Here is a 19,248-nt window from a genome sequence, read left to right as displayed (position 1 = left end):
CAGGGATGGGATTCAGCTGGTTCGGACAAGTTCGGGTGAATTGGATGCTAATTTTATATCTGGTTCATTGAACCTGTAGTTGCAAGGACTGTCTGGCCCCGCCCACCCCACCCCGCCCCTCCCAGGAATCTCCACGTGGCCAGTTTTTGATGCCAGGTAAGTGCATCGCCCGCACAGAGGCTCTGGGAGGGTGAAAAACGGGACTCCTGGAAGTTCTGGAAGTCTAGAAACAGGCCCATTTCTGATCTCTGGAGGGCCTCCAGAGCTTGGGGGAGGCCATTTTTGCCCTCCCAGAGGCTCAAAGAAAACCTCCGGAGCTTGGGGAGGGGAAAAACGCCCTCCCCCTGCCATGGTGCAGGAGGACAAGTAGGCCATGCCCACCCAGCAACTGGACAGAGAACTGGCTGCTAAAATTTTTGAATCCCACCCCTGGTCTGTACCAGGGGTGGGTTCTAAATTTTTTTACTACCGGTTCTGTGGGCGTGGCTTATTTTTGTGGGTGTGGCTTGGAGGTCATGTGACTAGGTGGGTGTGGCTAGCTGGTCAGAGTCATTTCTGGAAGGTCCTCACACTTACGACCAGTCCTCGCACCTACGACCCGACTCATTTGTTTGCTTTTAACACTGATCAGCTGTAGGACGGCCCTTTGAAGCCCCGCGGCAAGAGTTTAAACAGTTTTTTTTCCCTCTAGTCATCAGCTGGGACTCAGGAGGCAGCAATAGATTGGGGGTGGGACCAAATAAAAGGTAAGAATAACGTGGCGGGGGTGGGGGGGAGAACCGGTTCGGTGACGTCATATTGTCACCACTACCGGCTCGGCCGAACCGGACCGAACCGGGAGGAACCCACCACTGGTCTGTACCTGGGAGACAATTCCAGGCATTAGCAGCCAAAGAAAGCAAACATTCTTAATGGAGCTTGGTGTAGCTGATACCGTTCTTGGAAACGTTTATCATAATTTTTTCATAAATGTCCTCTGCATAGGAAGAAGTTTTAGGAAGACAAGCAGTGAAACAATGATTAAAATGCAACCTATTCCTGTTCTTCTTATTCCTTTGCTTCCTGTTGTCTGGATAGCTTTAGCGTGCGATGCTTCATCTTAGGCAGAATTAGCTAATTATTCTGCAGCTCCTTTTAACTGAACGTAGCATTCTAGTAAAATTTCCCCTTATCTCAAAACAACCTTCTCACAGACTGCACACATCCTGTAGCAGAGCTGAACCTGCTGATGATAACAGGAAAGTTCAGCTAGGGCATGGCTGGATGCCAAACACTAATTTTATTTCCCACTCTCTTCCAATAACACTCATGTGCAAAAGAAGTTGGATGCAGCATACAAAACGGAGAGACCGTGCTGCTTAGAAGTTAATCAAAACATCAATAAGTCATAAACATCTGGAAACCATCACCCAACAAGTGACGTCAGGAAACCATCAGATGTCTGCCGCTCGGTAGAGTGTATTGTAGTATCTGTTGAATAAGGTTCTTTCATAACTCACCCTGCAAATTGCTTTCCCTTTCAAAAAGACTGAAAGAAATAGCAAAAGGTAAAGCTATTCGATTTAGGTAGGGGGAGTCAGATTGTTTCCTATGCCAGGCCAAATGTATTCCCAAACTTTTGTTTGCCAAAATAGCTCAAACAACGGAAAGGAAGGTGAAATGGTTTAGCAGGAGAAAAAGAGAAGAGAGAAGTTCTGATGATTCTTCTCTTTAAATCATTTATTTGAAATACCTCCATTCTTGTCTTCTAAAATGAGCCTCGGTGGCGTAGTGGTTAGAGTGCAGAACTGCAGGCTACTTCTGGCTGACTGCCGGCTGCCTTCAATTTGACAGTTCGACTCTCACCAGGCTCAAGGTTGACTCATCCTTCCATCCTTCCGAGGTGGGTAACATGAGGACCCAAATTGTTGGGGGCAATATGCTGACTTTGTAAACCGCTTAGAGAGGGCTGTAAAGCACTATAAAGCAGTATATAAGTCTAAGTGCTATTGCTAATTTCATAGGTGCTTATTTTTTAAAAAAATAAATATATAGGTAGTCCTTGACTTATGACTACAATTGAGTGCAAAATTTCTGTTGTTAAGTGAGACATTGGTAAATTAATTTTGCCCCACTTTACGACATTTCTTGCCTCGGTTGTTAAGTGAACCAGTGAAGGTAAGTTAGTAACACGGTTGTTAAGTGAATCTGGCTTCCCCATTGACTTTGTTTGTCAGAAGGTCGCAAAAGGGAGTCACATGACCCCAGAAATGGCAACCATCATAAATATGAATCAGTTGCTAAGCATTTGGATTTTGATCATGTGACCATGGGGATGTTGCAATGGTCATAAGTGTGAAAAACAGTCACTGTTTCAGTGATGTTGTAACTTTGAATGGTCACTAAATGAACTGTTTGTAAGACGAGGACCACCTGTATATGGCTTTTTTTGGAGATAGTCAATGTTTTATTATAATATTATTATTACTATTATTCTAGGTTTATTTGTACATTAAGAGAACTGCAGTGCTATCCTAAACTCACAAAAATCCCTCTATACCACCTACCTTGGTATAAACCACAAAGGGCTCTGCAGACTAAAAGCATTGTGATTAACACCAGCTGTCTGCAATTACTGTAAGTTCGAATCTCCCCAGGCTCAAGGTTGACTCAGCCTTCCATCCTTTCTAAGGTAGGTTAAATGAGGACCCAGATTGTGGGGGCAATAAGTTGACTTTGTATAAATCTACAAAAGTATGAAGGCTATTGCTTAACGCATTGTAAGCCGCCCTGAGTGTCCGGAGAAGGGCGGCATATAAATCAAATTAAAAAAAAAAAAAAAGAACGTCATTTCCTTTTCAGTCATTCCTATTTAATCTGATGGAAAAGAACAGCTTCCAAATAAAATGAAATCTAAGAGGGAAGAAGTGTAATGAACTGGATGGGATAGTAGAGAGCAGGAGCAGCTGCAGGGAGGGTGTGTGTCGGGAAAATCAAAATGGCAAATACAACTGTGAAGCCAAAGACATGCCCTTTTTTTATGTTTGAAATCGCCAAAGTTTGTTTGAGTAGTCTGACTTTCATTGTATAATTACTTCTTCATTGGTCTGCAGCCTTTGTGGTTTTTCATTTCTCAGTTATAGAATAACAGAGTTGGTAGGGACCTTGGAGGTCTTCTAGTCCAACCCCCTGCTTAGGCAGGAAACCCTACACCACTTCAGACAAATGGTTATCCAGCACCTCCTTAAAAACTTCCAGTGTTGGAGCATTCACAACTTCTGGAGGCAAGTTGTTCCACTGATTAATTGTTCTAACTGTCAGGAAAGTTCTCCTCAGTTCATTATATCCGGGGGTGGGCTGCTGGGGGTTCGCAGGGGTTCAGGAGAACCTCTAGCTAAGATTCTGTGCAGTTCGGAGAACCTCCAAATTCCACTCCTGGCTGGCCCCGCCCACTTGTCCCCTCCCAGGAGTCCCCACACGGTCTGTTTTGGATGCAGATAAGTGCAGGGTGTGTGTGGAGGCTTAGGGAGGGTGAAAAACGGGTCTACCGGAAGTTTAGGAAGGGCCTCTGGAGCCTGGGGAGGCCATTTTCGTCTTCCTGGAGGCTCAAGGAAAACCTCCAGAGCCTGGGGGTCCAAGGTGCAGGAGGCCGACTAGTTCACGCCCACCATAGCCACACCCACCCAGCAATCGGGCAGAGAAACCCTTGCTAAAATTTTTGAAGCCCACCCCTGATTATATCCAATGAGAAGCCGCCATCTTTTCCCAACTCCTTTTTAGATCATAAAACGCAAGTAGTCAGGAAGGCTGCAGAACAAAAGGAGATAAGCAAAACAGAACAACAAAACAAAAACGTATCACCTCAATTTGTCACAAAGTTAAAATAATGGCAGAACTCTAATCCTAAAACAAGGCAAGCAAAAAGAGAGGGGAAAAAAAATTAAAATAAAAAGAAACTGGGGAAATTGGAAAGCACGGTTTAGGATGGAATAACAAAATATTCTCTGAGCATTACTAGTGGTGATTTCCTGACGAGGTGGTGTGCAAATGAAATAAATAATAAAACAGTAGTTATAGTAGATTTTTCAAAGCACTTCGAAATGATAGGGGAATAAGGTAGACTAACTTTACATTTTCATGTTTCAAAAATATGAAATTACAATAGAGCCAAACACCTTTCTCCTACTATGCCCAAAACCTATTGCTCTACATGACTAGTGTCCATTAGTATCCTTCTCCTTTCATTTATGAAACCCTCTTCCTAAAGATGATTAACTTAGAGGCCATCAGAACTGCAGAAAAAACAATTGCTACCAACCTGCCTTCCATTGAGGACCTGTATACTGCATGAGTCAAAAAGAGGGCTGTGAAAATATCTACAGACCCCTCGCATCCTGGACATAAACTGTTTCAACTCCTACCCTCAAAACGACGCTATAGAGCACTGCACACCAGAACAACTAGACACAAGAAAAGTTTTTTCTTGAATGCCATCACTCTGCTAAACAAATAATTCCCTCAACACTGTCAAACTATTTACTAAGGCTGCACTACTAATACTATTAGTCTTCTCATCGTTCCTATCACCCATCTCCTTCCACTTATGACTGTAACTTTGTTGCTTGTATCCTTATGATTTATATTGATTGTTTCCTAGTATGATTTGATTGCTAATTTGTACCCTATGACTATCATTAAGTGTTGTACCTTATGGTTCTTGATGAACGTATCTTTTCTTTTGAGAGCATATGCACCAAGACAAATTCCTTGTGTGTCCAATCACACTTGGCCAATAAAGAATCCTATTCTATTCTATTCTATTCTATTCTATTCTATTCTATTCTATTCTATTCTATTCTATTCTATTCTATTCTATTCTATTCTATTCTATTCTACCCTACCCTACCCTACCCTACCCTACCCTACCCTACCCTACCCTACCCTACTCTACTCTACTCTATCATTATAACTGTGGAAATAAACTCCATGCTTTAGCTATGCCTTGCATCAAAAAGTGCTTCCTTTTGCCTGAGGCAAGGTTGGAATGGGCTGTTATAAGATTTAAGCCAGACAAAAAAACCAATGCAGTCCTAGGCTTCATTAATGGAAGGATAGAATCAAGAGTGTGTGAAGTTTAGCACCGCTTTATAATTCCTTGGTAAATAAAAACAAGAAAGTCCAGTTGCCTCCTGAAAAAGCACCTTTGGGACATGACCATGACCTGGATGACTGAAACTCTCTACAGACTTTTTGCTGTAGAGCAAACACCCTTTGAATGGTGTGGAGAAAGAATGGATTTCCAGAGGAAAAACCAGGAGCCCTACTCAGGTGACCCTGAGGATACAGCTAAACCTCCAAATGCTTCATGGACCTTCTAAAAGGATGCAAATGTCCAGCTGTCTGCAAGGAATATAAATCCTTCCATTCCCCACTATCCTGTCAGAGCCGAAGAAGCTTCTTGGATGAGAAGCGAAACGTCTTCAACAGAAAAAAACAAAGAAAGTCCAGTTGCCTCCTGAAAAAGCACCTTTGGGACAATGGTTGGAAACTAACCAAGGAGAGAAGCAATCTAGAACTATGGAAAAATTTCCTGACACTGAGAACAATAACCCCATGGGATGGCTTGCATTCAGAAGTTGTGAGTTCTCCATCACTGGAGGCTTTTAAAATGAGGCTGGATAGCCATTTTTCTGAAATGGAATAGGGTCTCCTGCTTGTGCAGGGGGTGGCGCAGTGATTAGAGTGCAGTACTGCAGTTACTTCAGCTGACTGCTAGTTCAGCAGATCAGCGGATCAAATCTCACCGGCTCAAGGTTGACTCAGCCTTCCATCCTTCCGAGGTGGGTAAAATGAGGACCCAGATTGTTAGGGGGCAATATGCTATTTAGTATACTGTCTTTGGTGTAAGCCGCCCAGAGTCCTCGGAGAGTGGGCGGCATAGAAATATGACTAATAAAATAAATAAATAAAAATAAACTCTGTTTTTCGGTTATTTTGTTAAGATCATTCAGACTAGTATTAGCTTAGAGTTATTTTTCTATCCCTGTTCTGCTGTTGGAATTGTCTTAAACATGTAGCTGTTACTTATTCTGGCCCATTTTATGCCTCTGTTATGGTAAGTATAGTTTTTGGAGGGTTAGATGATAAAAGATATTAAATAAAAATATACACTGTTTCTTGCATTGTTTTCAAGATGGATTAGTTTCATTGCACTGGCAATAATTGCTGTTCACATAGAATGCATCCCTGTCTTCATCATATATTTAATTCTTTATCATATACTTAATGCCAAATGGATATCTTCTCTCCAATCAGAAATGTTTCCTCTTTTAAGGTAACTGTGGAACAATTCAGTTTTCTCACAAAGGCTTCTTGCTTTTCCTGCCATTTTCTTAAGAGACAATTATTATATTTTAAAGTAAGCTTTACTGTTGCCAGAATGTATTTTGGCTGAAATTTTTATTCTTGCCTCCATGCTCTTGCATTAATGGAAATGTTTATTATTTATTTAAAGAACTTATATGACTGTCCCAGTGGTAGGTTGCTCCCGGTTCGCACCGGTTCTACAGAACCAATAGTAAAACCAGTGGGAGGCTCCGCCCACCGACCCCAACAGTGTGCGGCTCCGATGCGAACCGATAGTAAAGGTAAGTAGAACCCACCTCTGGACTGTCCATTTCAGTAGTGGGATTCAAATCCCGTCACTACCGGTTGGGTCATGGGAGCACATGCGCTCGCGTGTGCCACTTCTGTGCATGCTCAGTAGCTTCTGTGTATGCGCAGAGACATCTGGGCAAGTGGGCGGAGCCTCCCATTGCCGCCACTACCGGTTTGCCCAATCTGGGGCAAACTGGTAGCAACCCACCATTGGTCTGTTTCATATAAGGAGCATTAGTGGCACAGTGGTTAGTATGCAGTATTGCAGGCTGACTTTGCCCACTGCCAGGAGTTTGATCCTGACCAGCTCAAGGTTGACGTATCCTTATGAGGTCAGTAAAATGAGGACCCAGATTGTTGGGGGCAATATGTTGATCTTCGTAAACCATTCAGAGAGCGCTGTAGTAAAGCAGTATGGGGCTGGGGCGGTATATGTATAAATGCTATTGCTATATAACGATTCTAGGATCCTTTTTAGAATTTTATTTTTGTCCTAATTTTTGGAACACTGTTGAGAAAAACCAGACAATGTGTGTTTTGAATACATCGTTTCACAGCAGCTTTGGAACTTCTCTGAACTTGGTATGGAAGAACAGGAAGTACAAATGCCTCATTTTTCTTATCCCTCCTCTATCTTCAGCTCATCAAAGGAACAATGTTTGGCATCCCATATGGAAATGCAGAAACTGTATACTATCTATGTAGCCAGAGGCCTGTGGCCGAATAGTGTTGAAAGAAAAGGATGTCCAAAAGTATTTCAAAATATTGTGAAAGTTGAATACATTGATCTTCTTAGAATTCTCTTTTAGATCTAAGGGAACATTTCCTACATTACACTATGTGCGTGTGTATACACAAGACACACAAAATGCATGCATGCAATGCCAAAATGGCACATTCCTTCAAATATATATATATATATATATATATATATATATATATATATATATATATATATATATATATATATGGCACTATTTAAAAATTGGAAAGAAATCAATCAATTTCCATTTACAAAGTGATATAATGCATGGCATTCTAAGGCATACAAAGCATACTTTGCCATTAAGTCACCCAAGGTTATTTTTTTTTAAAAAGTTAACATTGGAAGTGGTGTGGGGGAAAAAAAAAATAGGTTTGCAAAATTTATGTTTCTCCAATAAGTGAGCGGAGATATATTGTGACCCACTAAGTGCTTGAAACATATACCCTGTTTTTACAATCCCAAACAGTCATCAAACCAGAACATTTATCATATGGGGTATCATACTTGTCTAGTGTATTTGGTTTGGTAGGCCAGAAGCACTGTAGGTCAATATATTTAAAAGAAAGAGCCAACGCTGCCATGAGCAATAAAGGCACAAAGCTTGAGGTTTTGCCATTCGTCACTGCCAGAATAAATGTTTTGAATGGGAGTGTGATTAATGTGCTGTGTATATTCTAGCTCACCAATATAATTAGCAGACCTGATTACAGCCAATGATGTATTCTTGTTCTCATGGCCTTCTGCAAAAATAATAATAATAATTTTGGCAACCTACATTAAACATAATTGTTGTGGTAACCGTCCATTTTTCCTCCACTCCTTTGCAAACAGAAATTCAAAACACAACCGAGCACTTCGTCCTTCCATCAATACAAAGTGACAGCGTGATCGTATTTCTGTCTGCTCCTACCCAGGCATTGGCAGAATTACATGCAAAATTAATTATACAGAGAAGCATCGGACTATATACCCTGGAGGTTAAAAAAAAAAATCTTTTTCAATTATAAACCACGTTTCCATGGAGATAATCCATTGGGAGATGCATAATGGAAATGGCCTAAATGAGTATTTTAGGCCAGAGTGAGTGGGGACACCCATGCTCATGTAACATTTTCCTCTCCTCTTTGATATCCCTTCTTTGCTCTCTCTTCCAAATTACAGGCTGCTGAGAGACCTGAATCAATGCTAAATTGATGTCCGATGGAGTTGAAAATTACAGGTTGCCTATCCCCAGGGGTGGGCTTCAAAAATTTTAGCAAGGGGTTCTGCTCAGTTGCTGGGTGGGCGTGGCCATGGTGGGTGTGGCCTAGTCGGCCTCCTGCATCATGGCGGCGGCGGGAGGGGAGCGTTTTTGCCCTCCCTGGGCTCTGGAGGCTTTCCTTGAGCCTCTGAGAGGGTGAAAACAGCCTCCCCAGGCTCCGAAGGCCCTCTGGGCCCATTCCGCCCTTACCGAACTTCCGGTAGGCCTGTTTTTTGCCCTCCCCAAGCCTCCACGCGCGCCCTGCAGTTATCTGCATCCAAAACGGGATGCATGGGGACTCCTGGGAGGGGCGGGGTGGGTGGGACCAGCCAGAAGTGGGATTTGGGGGTCCTCTGAACTGCACAGAATGTTAGCTAGAGGTTCTCCCGAACCCCTACGAACCCCCAGCAGCCCACCCCTGCCTATCCCTAATTTAGACGAATTTAAACAGGTTCACTATAGTGCAGGGAAGATCATTAATGGTTGTAGGAGAAGAAGAGGCAGAGCCTGAGGTGGAGTTCAGAGAGGACTCAGCTTAGAGTTGTTACGTGTCCATAAATGCTCCACATCCAGCCCACCTTTGAATTCTGTTAACTCTTATGTAGTGTGAGTGTAATGCTAGATTCTTGTGTTATAGGCATGAGCAATAAATCTTCCGAACTGGAACTTATGTGTGATTCTGATTCTTTATGCCTAACAATGGTATTCAAAACTGGAACTACACATATTGAGTCAAGAGAGGAGAAGGCTGAGGAGGCAAGTGATATTACTTTTCAAATATTTGGAAGCCTCTTAAAAAGGAGAGAGAAAATATTTGCTTTTTGCTCCTATAGAGGGCAGGTTTCAGCAAAGTATAAGGTAATGGTAAAGGTTCTCCATGTGCTAGTCATTCCTGACTCTAGGGAGCGGTGCTAATTTCTGTTTCAAAGCCGAAGAGCCAGCGCTGTCCAAAGACGTCTCCGTGGTCATGTGGCTGGCAAGACTAAATGCCAAAGGTGCACGGAACGCTGTTACTTTCCCGCCAAAGGTGGTCTCTATTTTTCTACTTGCATTTTTTACGTGATTTCAAACTGCTAGGTTGGCAGAAGCTGGGACAAGTAACGGGAGCTCACCCCGTTACACAGCACTAGGGATTCGAACTGCCGACCTTTCGATTGACAAGCTCAGTGTCTTAGCCACTGAGCCACCGCATATTAGGAATTATTATTATTATTAGGAAGTATTAGGAAAGCTCTAAGGGCCATATGAATTTAACAACGGAACCAATTTCCTGAAGGTTAGTGATTCCTCCCTCACTGAAGTTTTTCTTGATAGCTATCTTTTAAATACATTTAAGCATAAAATTTTATCTGGTTATCCCTAAATGTAACATTTTCAATATGGCGAATTAACAGATTTATTCTATGGTAGTTAGGCCTCAGTGATTAATCAGCCAAAAATTTGGGGATTTCTGTGATGGTTTTAGAACTAGAAAAGATCACTTTTTGAAAACAATAACACAATATTCTAGTAGGCTGATGATTTAAGTGTTTCAAAAATCTGAAACAACAACAACAACAATCTTCCTTGTTCTGAAAGCCAGAGTCTGATACATTTGGGCTGAATCTTCATTTACAAGATTCATGATAAAACGAGTATACTACTGGTTGTAGGGTGGCAGGACTGTTGGAAACTTCACATATCAGCCTTCAGTTGAGAAGGGCAAGGGTGTTGAAAAAGAAAACATTCCGAAAGCTGAAGATAAACAGCACTAGATTTGCACCACAACCTCTTCAGAGAAAAATGTGAAGGAGTATTGGAAAGCTTTGAAGAGTGACAATTTCAAGAGAAGGCATTAAGGCAAAGATACTGGTTGGTTTTTATTTCAAGCTGGGTGGACGTTTTGGCTTCTTGTTGGAAAATGATTTGCTTATCTCTTAGAGATTTTTTTTAAAGCATTAGATTCAAGGAAAGACAACCTGTCTACTAACTAAAGATCTACTAAGAGGCTGTACTTCCTGAGAATGCTCAGGAAGATAAATCTATCTCAGCATCTACTTCTGTCCTACTATCGCAGCACCATTGAGAGTGTCCTGACATACGGCATTCTTGCATGGTATGGGAGCAGCTCTGTAGCAGACCAAAAAGCTCTACAGAGAATCATTAAAACTGCCCAGAATATCATCGGACTCCAGCTACCAGCCCTGGATGACATCTTCGAATCCTGCTATTTGAGAAAGTTGCATAACATTCTCAGAGACTCTTCCCATCCTGCTTACAATCTTTTTGGACTGTTGCCTTCTGGCAGAAGATACAGAACAATTAAAACTCGGACCACACGTTTTCTGAATAGTTTTTATCCCAGAGCTATAATTGCACTCAACAATGAACTAAAGGGCCACCATCAGTGAGCTGTTGGACAGTATTACTTGGTCTGTTGTGAGGATGTTTGGGTGGTTTAGGGGTGGGGAATTTGTGGTGGGTGGGAGTGTGTTGTTATGTGTGTTGGACCTGGTCTTTGGATGTTAAGTGAATTTAGTTGTATGGGTATACTGTGTATACACGTACAATGACAATAAAGTTATTTATTTACTAACACTAAGCATTCCGAAAATGTTTGAACTAAAGCTTGATGGGGCAATCCCTCTTCCCACAGGTACACAAAGTCTCCTCAAATAAACACACAGAAGTGTGAAGAGTAGCCATGCATCTCTCAACACATACCGGTTATACATCCAGCAGCTACACAGTGATACATATAATTCCATATATATCTCCCAGCACTTGGAGATTAGCATCATTCTTTCACATTTTTGTTTTGTAGCACAAGCAAATTCCAATGAAACACTAAGGTAAGGATAAACATGATCATGTACAATACAGGTACACTTACTTACAACAGTTCATTTAGTGACTGTTCAAAGTTATGTCATCACTAAAAAAAAAGTGACTTGTGACCATTTTATCATACTTATAACCATTGCAGCATCCCCATGGCAGGGGTGAAATGCTCCCGGTTCAGACCGGATCGCCCGATCCAGTAGCGATAGAGGCGGGTGGTTTGGAGAACCAGTAGCAAAAATCCCTGCCCCCCCCGGTGCCCAGCTGAGGCGCGCGATCATCAGAGGCTTTTTTTTAATTTTTAAAAGCATTTTTTCTACAACCTCTTCCGCCAGAAAACTGCTTTTAAAAGTAAAAAAAAAGCCTCTGATGATCGTGCGGCTCAGCTGGGATCCTCAAAGGCTTTTAAAACCATTTTTTCTACAACCTCTTTGGCCCAGGAGGTTGTAGAAAAAAAATGCTTTTAAAAGCCGCTAACGATCCCAGCTGAGTTGCCTGATCGGAAGAGGCTTTTTTTTTTTTAAAAAAACATTTTTTCTAACGATCCCAGCTGAGTTGCCTGTTTCAAAAAGTTTTACTACCGGTTCTCTGGGCATAGCTTGGTGGGCATGGCATGGCTTGGTGGGCGTGGCTTGGTGGGTGTGGCAGGGGAAGGATACTGTAAAATCTCCATTCCCACCCCACTCCAGGGGAAGGATACTGTAAAATTTCCATTCCCTCCCCACTCCAGGGGAAGGTTACTGCAAAATCCACATTTCCTCCCAATCAGCTGGGGCTCAGGAAGCAGGGAATAGATGGGGGCGGGGCCAGTCAGAATTTTTACTACCGGTTCTCCAAACTACTCAAAATTTCCGCTACTGGTTCTCCAGAACTGGTCAGAACCTGCTGAAACCCATCTCTGATTTACATACAGTAAATGTCATAAAATCAGTGGGGGTTGAACTCTTAAATTAGACAAGCTTGAATCAAATTGCCATTTGACCATGCAAACAGAATGAATGACTGTTTTAGCCTATTATTTCTCAAGTTTGGAGTGAGGATGAACTCCACATGCTTAAAAAAAAAAAGCATAAAAATAAACAATTAAAAGTCAGAGCTTCTTTTTTTTTTAAGGAAAAGGGAGGCATACAGTTTCTTTCTTTTTAATTTTCCTTTCCAGAATTTCAGAGGGCACTGAAAGCCCTCCCTCTTTTAAAATAGATTTCAGTCAAAATTTAGAGGCTAGATTGGATGCCCGCCACAGGTTGATAAACGATGGCTTTATTGCTAAATGAAAACCAGGCATATTATTATACCTGTCAACTTTAGAGCTTTGCCTGATTCTGGAAAATCCAATGCTCACTGCTTTTTTTTTTTGTTACAGTCCTCCAACATCTAATCTCTGAGGGGAGGAGGCTTTTTGAAAGAAGAAGAAAAAAGAAAGAAAGAAAAAACCCTGTAACTGATTGTAAATGTCTACCATCAAGAATATAAACGTCCATCCTTATCAGCGTACAGCAAGGGGCCTGGGAGGATGGCTCTGGTTTCATTCTAGGAATGTAGCAGTCTCTGTAACAAGCAGTCTAATACTTTCCAGCCTAAATTGTTGGCTTTTTTTTTTTTCAAGGGGGAAAGAATAAATATGCAGACATTGACACTTGTTTCGCTTTGATAACACCTACCTTGTTTTAAAAGTATGTCATGGAAGGTTCAAAGGTACAGATTGCACATACCTTTACATGTCTCTCTGCAAAAGAACTGAGGAAAAGCAAGGTATAAGATTTGCAAAGAGTGTTTGTGGAGGTTGGGCAGATATTCCTGGGAGCTGCTGACATCAGTGGCCAATAAAACTGAGCTGTGAACAGCTTTTACTCAAGCACCTCCTGGAAAGATCTCCAACTAGGTGGATACAGAAGCAGAAATGGACCTAATCATTGTCTACGGAATAGACTGCTATTCCCTTCTCTGTGGGGGCACCTACTATCTGGAACGAGCTCCCCCCGGAGATACGGAGGATCCCGGATCTGCGCACTTTCCACCATGCTTTGAAGACACTCCTATTCCAGCAGGCCGGCCTGGCCTAATTTTTCCCCTTCTTTTAAATTTTTAAACTCAAATTTTAATTTGTTTTAAATTATTGGGAGTTTTAAATTGTCTCGAGCAAAAATTATTTAATTAGGTTTTAATCATGTTTTAACTTTTGTATTTATGTGTTTTATTTCGTGCCTGCTCACTGCCCTGAGTCCTTTGGGAGTAGGGCGGTATACAAATTTAATAAAATGAAAATGAAAAAAAAAATGCTCCATGTTTTATTCCATTAACTTAGTCATAAGAATTGACCTCAGTCAAACATAGACAGAATGTTTATTACACACGTTCATTTATGACTTTGATTAGAGAAAGGACAACGTCTATGTTTATTGGTGACTAGAAACCCTTATTGAGAGGTGGGGTTTTTTTTTGCCAATAAATAAATGCAACAATCGTGATTTTGAGGCAGGACAGGATAGACTATAGAAAGAAAGAAGAGTGTTATGATGTAACTGTAGAGGTTAAAAATATCATTGTACTTATAACTGTTTGGTCTCCGGGCACAATTCAAGGTGTTGGTTATTACCTTTAAAGCCCTACATGGCTCAGGGCCAGGCTATCTTCAAGACCGCCTTCTACCGCATAGCTCCCAGCGACTGGTAAGATCCCACAGAGTTGGTCTCCTCCAGGTCCCGTCAGCTAAACAATGCCGGCTGGCGGGCCCGCAGGGGAGGGCCTTCTCTGTGGCTGCCCCAGCTCTCTGGAACCAGTTACCTCCTGAGGTCCAGACTACCCCCACTCTCTTGGCCTTCCGGAAAGCGGTGAAGACCTGGCTTTTCCGGCAGGCCTGGGGCCGTTGATCTCGCTGTTCAATCTTGCGAGATCCGGCCATGGATGGTGTGCATGTGTTTTTAATGTTTTTAAAATGCTTTTATGATGTGTTTTTTTTTTAAAAATTATGTTCATTGTTTGTATTATTTTTGTTGTAAGCCGCCCAAAGTCCCTTGGGAGTTGGGCGGCATAGAAATATGATAAATTAAATTAAATTAAATTAAATTAAATGTTATAAAGGATATGGGAAACTATTTCTTTATATCTTTATCTTTTTATATTTTCTTCTAACAGTGAGAACAATTAACCAGAGGAACAGTTTGCCTTCAGAAGTTGTGGTTGCTCCATCACTGGAGGCTTTTAAGAAGAGACTGGACCGCCATTTGTCTGAACTCGTATAGGGTCTCCCGCTCGGGCTGGAGGCTGGACTAGAGGTGCCTTCAAACTTCGTTATTCTATATTCTATGATATGAAACATATTAAGGAAGCAAGCAGACGGAAATCCCAGCTGGCTGATTGTCTGCCATGAAATCCCTCAATGGCTTTATTGAGTTTATTGATATACTGCCAAACAAGTGAAAGCATTTCAGAGCAGCCTGTATAGCTTTCAAAACCAGCAGGACAAATTGGATAACAACGAAATCTAACTACTTTCCACCGAGCTCCCACAAGTTTCAGATTTTCAGTCTTGCGGTATGACAGATCTTCCTCTTCTCCATCGCTTGCACGCGCAACCTCTGTGCATGTACAGAGTGTCCATGGTGATGTCTGGGTGGGTGGGTGGAGCCTCCAACCACCGCTGCTACCGATTCGCCCGAACCGGGTAGAACCGGTAGAATCCCACCACTGATATGAATTCTCAGCACCACCCTCCATTGTGGACAATTCCAGCACAAAAGATCATATCATTAATCAGTTGTTAAATTGTACAAAAATTAGAGAATATGTGAAAATGGAACTCCAATCTTTCCTGCTTCTAGAAAGGAATTAAACCGTATTCTCAAAATGATATGATGATTTATTTTATTCGTATGAACACCCATCTCATCTACGTAACTCCTGGCTTAACAACAAAGTAAAATCAACAAAGAAATGGAATACAAATTTAATAAATAAAATAAAAATAAATAAAAACAATCCAATAAAAACAAGGTAACAAGGTTTTTGCCAAGACGAAAGGACAATTGAATGCTTGCTTCGTCACTGCTGCAAAATGAAGGCCAAATTTACATAATTAAAATATGTATTATTTTACATTCATTTCACTGTCATCATTTCTGTCTGCCACAACAATGCAAAGATCTGATATTGAAAGGCTATGGAGACTCCTTTGTTACAGATTCTTAAACCGCCAACCCTACTTCATAGAATTATAAGTTGATTATAGAAAGGAACATTTATTTTAGAAGAACAAGAGTGGGTTCACATGAAACAAACTACAGATCTAATTTCTATAAGCAATAAGATCAGAGGTTTGGCAAGAGTAAACGATGCCTCCCTGAAAACATGATGGGTGGGAAGGAAAAGGGAGGGGGCCAAAAAGAAAGGGAAAAAAAGGGAGTGATAGTAAAAGAAGAAGGGATACCTTGCTCATAACTCCTTCTGACCCTTCCCACTTATGGCATGCTAGTAAATTACTCCCAAGGAAATATGGCTCCCAGAGAAAGATAGGCTTCTCGGCCTTCTTCCCCTTGCCAATTTATAAGTTTCAGTGTTTGGAAGATGTCCAGCAAGACACCCCATGTCTCTGAAAACAAATATACTCATAATGCATTGAACTCTCTTACTCAATGTATTTTCACAACCATCCACAATCCATCACAATTCTATTTTCTACAGAGGCTTATATTTCAGCAAATTCAATCTGACTTCTGGTATACATCTACTGTTCCTATAGAGCCATGGTGGTGAACCTATGGCATGTGTGCCACAGGTGGCACGGGGAACCATCTCTGTGGGCACGTGAGCCGTCACCCTAGGTCAACTCCACCGTGCATGCACACATGCCTCCTATTGGCCAGCTGATTTTTGGGTCTCTGTGGATATGCGTGCACATGTGTGGGGGCGGGGGGGTCGTGTGTACATGCACAAGGGGACGGGGGGGTCACGCACACATGTGGGATGGAGGGCGGCGTGCATGTCCCCCCTGTGGCCCGATTTTGGTCCAGGAGGCTTCAGGGAGGCCTGCTAGGCCGAAAGGGGGCACCGGGGGGCATGCACGCATGCACAGGGGGCGGGGGAGCACTGAGGGAGCATGCGCATGTGTGGAGGCGGGGGAGTGTGGGAGGGTCATGCATGCATGCTCAGGGGGGCGGGGCATGTGGGGGGGCATTGCATTATGGGTGTGGGCGCACTTTTGGCACCTGAGGAAAAAAATGTTAGCCATCACTGCTATAGAGGAAAGTTTATAGGCACCCTGAAATTTACTTTTAAAGAAGCCAGCATAGATAGGTATGTCCTCTTAGAATTACTTCAGAAGTTTAAACCTTTCCATGCAGTAATTATTCCATTCATTTTAAATATAACATGGAAAATAGTTAGCAGCTTAAAATGATGCTGGAATATTTGGAGGGAGGGAGGGAGGGAAGGAGGAGGAGGAAGTATTTAGTCATACTAGTTACTGACTGAATACTTACAAACAAGTTGTAAGAGAAAAATTGAGGCTATCTAGTTCAGTAAGAAACTAGCACAGCTATAAAAAGAGTTTGCCTTGTTGGCTTGTCCCTATTTGGTTGAAATTAAAGAGAATTCACATTTTCTTTATAATATTCAACTTGCTGTCTTGTATCAGGAATAATTTCTCAGCTTTTCTGCTTAAAAAAATCTTGACAATATAATATCCAAATAACATGTCATCTCCTAATGCTATTAGATCTGGGTCGCAAACTACTGGATGACCACAAGATAGTAGCAATGAGATAAGGAAAACTTTTGACATTTCTGGTCTCCTGGATTTTGGTCTCAAATCCCACCAACAACGTCAAGAGGTTGTCAACACAATTTAATTTGCATATTAAGTGTCTGCTAGTGTCATCAAGGACATGTGTTTGGACTGCAAAGCAGCCTTGTCATTGGGGGGAAATGAGCCCCCAGTCTCAAAATACTCTGCCCAGAAACTTTTATCTCACTATTGGCGACGGACAACCATTCTTAAGGCAATCCAACGAAGCAAGCAATTTCAATATAAGGTACATGGGACTTGTTTTCTTTGCAATGAAAAAAAATAAAAATAAATGCTAGGACAAAATCCGAGGGCATAAGACGTGGGATTCTTTACTAATACTTTTTTCTTATTTTCAAGAAAGCATTTTTTTTTACAAGCCCACAACTACTGAATCTTGCACAGATAAACCACAATCCCGAATTCTTGGACGCAGGAGGGTAAAGGAGAAACTGTCGGGACCAGCATCTTCTCAATTCTGTCCAGTTGCATCTCTTACTATCACTAAGGGACACAATTCCCTTGGTGTAAAGAAAACCCGTTTCCAACCACCTCCTCACCTGCCAGACGTCGATCTCTGGTGCTCTTCCAGATAGTATCCAAGGCTCTAGTAGTGGAGTTCTTGATATGATCACTGAAGGATCTTCTCAAAGGGGGTCTTACTGCGTGGTGATCCATAATGCCAGACAGGAAAAAAAAAAAATCTCACATCCACAATACTAAAACAAGCCAGGCCTTGTGAGAAAGGTATTTGTTTGGTGGTGCTGTTGTTTGCTGGATAATTTCTGTCTGAGGTGTGGGTTCATGACACGGGGAGAGGTTTGCCGTCAGCTGTGTTTTCTTTCAAGACTCGAGCATTGCGGCTCTCCTCACTGCAGATACAGAGAAGCAGAGAGACTGCAGGCAATCTGTTGGCAGGCTGCCAAACTTAAGGCTGCTGCCCATCACATCTGGAAAGGCTTATCAATGAGCTTCTCGTTTAGATCTGGAGCCCCAAGCACGGAGAATCTCAACGGTCTTAAGGCTTGCTGGTTCAATGAAGTAAAACACTAGATTCTCTCCTCCATTCACACATGACCCTTTCCCCCAAAGCAGCGTGCCTTTGCTGTGCTGACATTCGGTGATTTTTCTTTTCGTTTTTAAAGAAGAGACAGGCACTGAAACAGAGCGACCCCAGCCCCCAGCCCCAAATTGCAAAGCTGCCTCTTTCCTGATATGGCATGTTTGTTTTGCTTCCCGTCATTTCTCTCTCCTGTCTCCCTCCCTCCCTCACACATGCTATCAATGGACCCTCAAAAGAGCTAGGCGTCATTCTTCAGCTCCTTCTGTGAAAGGAAAGAATGATTTGCAGTACTTCATGCATACTTCATTTCTAAAACGGTGACACATCACCAGGAATCTGGACAGCTGGTCTGTACAACTTTAACTTATGGATAACCAGAGTGATATTACTGATGACTTCTTTTCCCAACATATAGATATTCAATGCTTATTCAGACGATGGTACAAACTATGGCAAAGATTAGGTGAAACTTGGGTCAACTCAACTCAACAGCAATATCTGCGAAAAGGACCTTGGGATCCCATTAAGTGGACTATCACTTAAATACCCTGTTTCCCCCAAAATAAGCAATCCCCTGATAATAAGCCCAATCGGGCTTTTGAACTCATGGCAATAAGACCAAGCGCTTATTTCAGGGTTCAAAAAAATATAAGACAGGGTCTTATTTTCGGGGAAACACAGTATGAGCCAGCCGTGTGATGCAGCTGCCAAAAAAGCCAACACAATCCTAGGCTGCATTAACAGAGGGATAGAATCAAGATCAAGAAAAGTGATGCTATCAATTTATAATGCCTTGGTAAGACCACACTTGGACCACCAGGGCCTGGTGGCTCAGCAGACTGATAGCATTGTGATTAACACCAGCTGCCTGCAATTACTGTAAGTTCGAATCTCACCAGGCTCAAGGTTGACTCAGCCTTCCATCCTTTCTAAGGTAGGTA

At 42.1% G+C, this 19,248-nt stretch overlaps 1 protein-coding gene across 4 annotated transcripts in view; it reads right to left on the bottom strand.

The window, feature by feature from the left end:
• DLC1 (DLC1 Rho GTPase activating protein) overlaps positions 1–19,248 on the bottom strand; it is a 334,862-nt gene that overhangs the window by 161,925 nt on the left and 153,689 nt on the right. Inside the window, exon 1 of one of the 4 annotated variants that reach the window (XM_034411400.3) lies at positions 17,805–18,145. The exons of the other annotated variants lie outside the window; for them this stretch is intronic. Within the exon in view, the coding sequence (XP_034267291.2) occupies positions 17,805–17,922 (118 nt within the window). The 5' untranslated portion in view covers positions 17,923–18,145. Of the gene's footprint in view, positions 1–17,804; positions 18,146–19,248 lie in introns of those variants that run through there. 4 annotated transcript variants of the gene reach the window in all.

Source organism: Pantherophis guttatus, chromosome 8 (genome assembly GCF_059756535.1).
Source record: "Pantherophis guttatus breed Tessera chromosome 8, ASM5975653v1, whole genome shotgun sequence".
Taxonomy (NCBI): domain Eukaryota; kingdom Metazoa; phylum Chordata; class Lepidosauria; order Squamata; family Colubridae; genus Pantherophis; species Pantherophis guttatus.
This window is presented reverse-complemented; position numbering and strand designations above follow the sequence as displayed.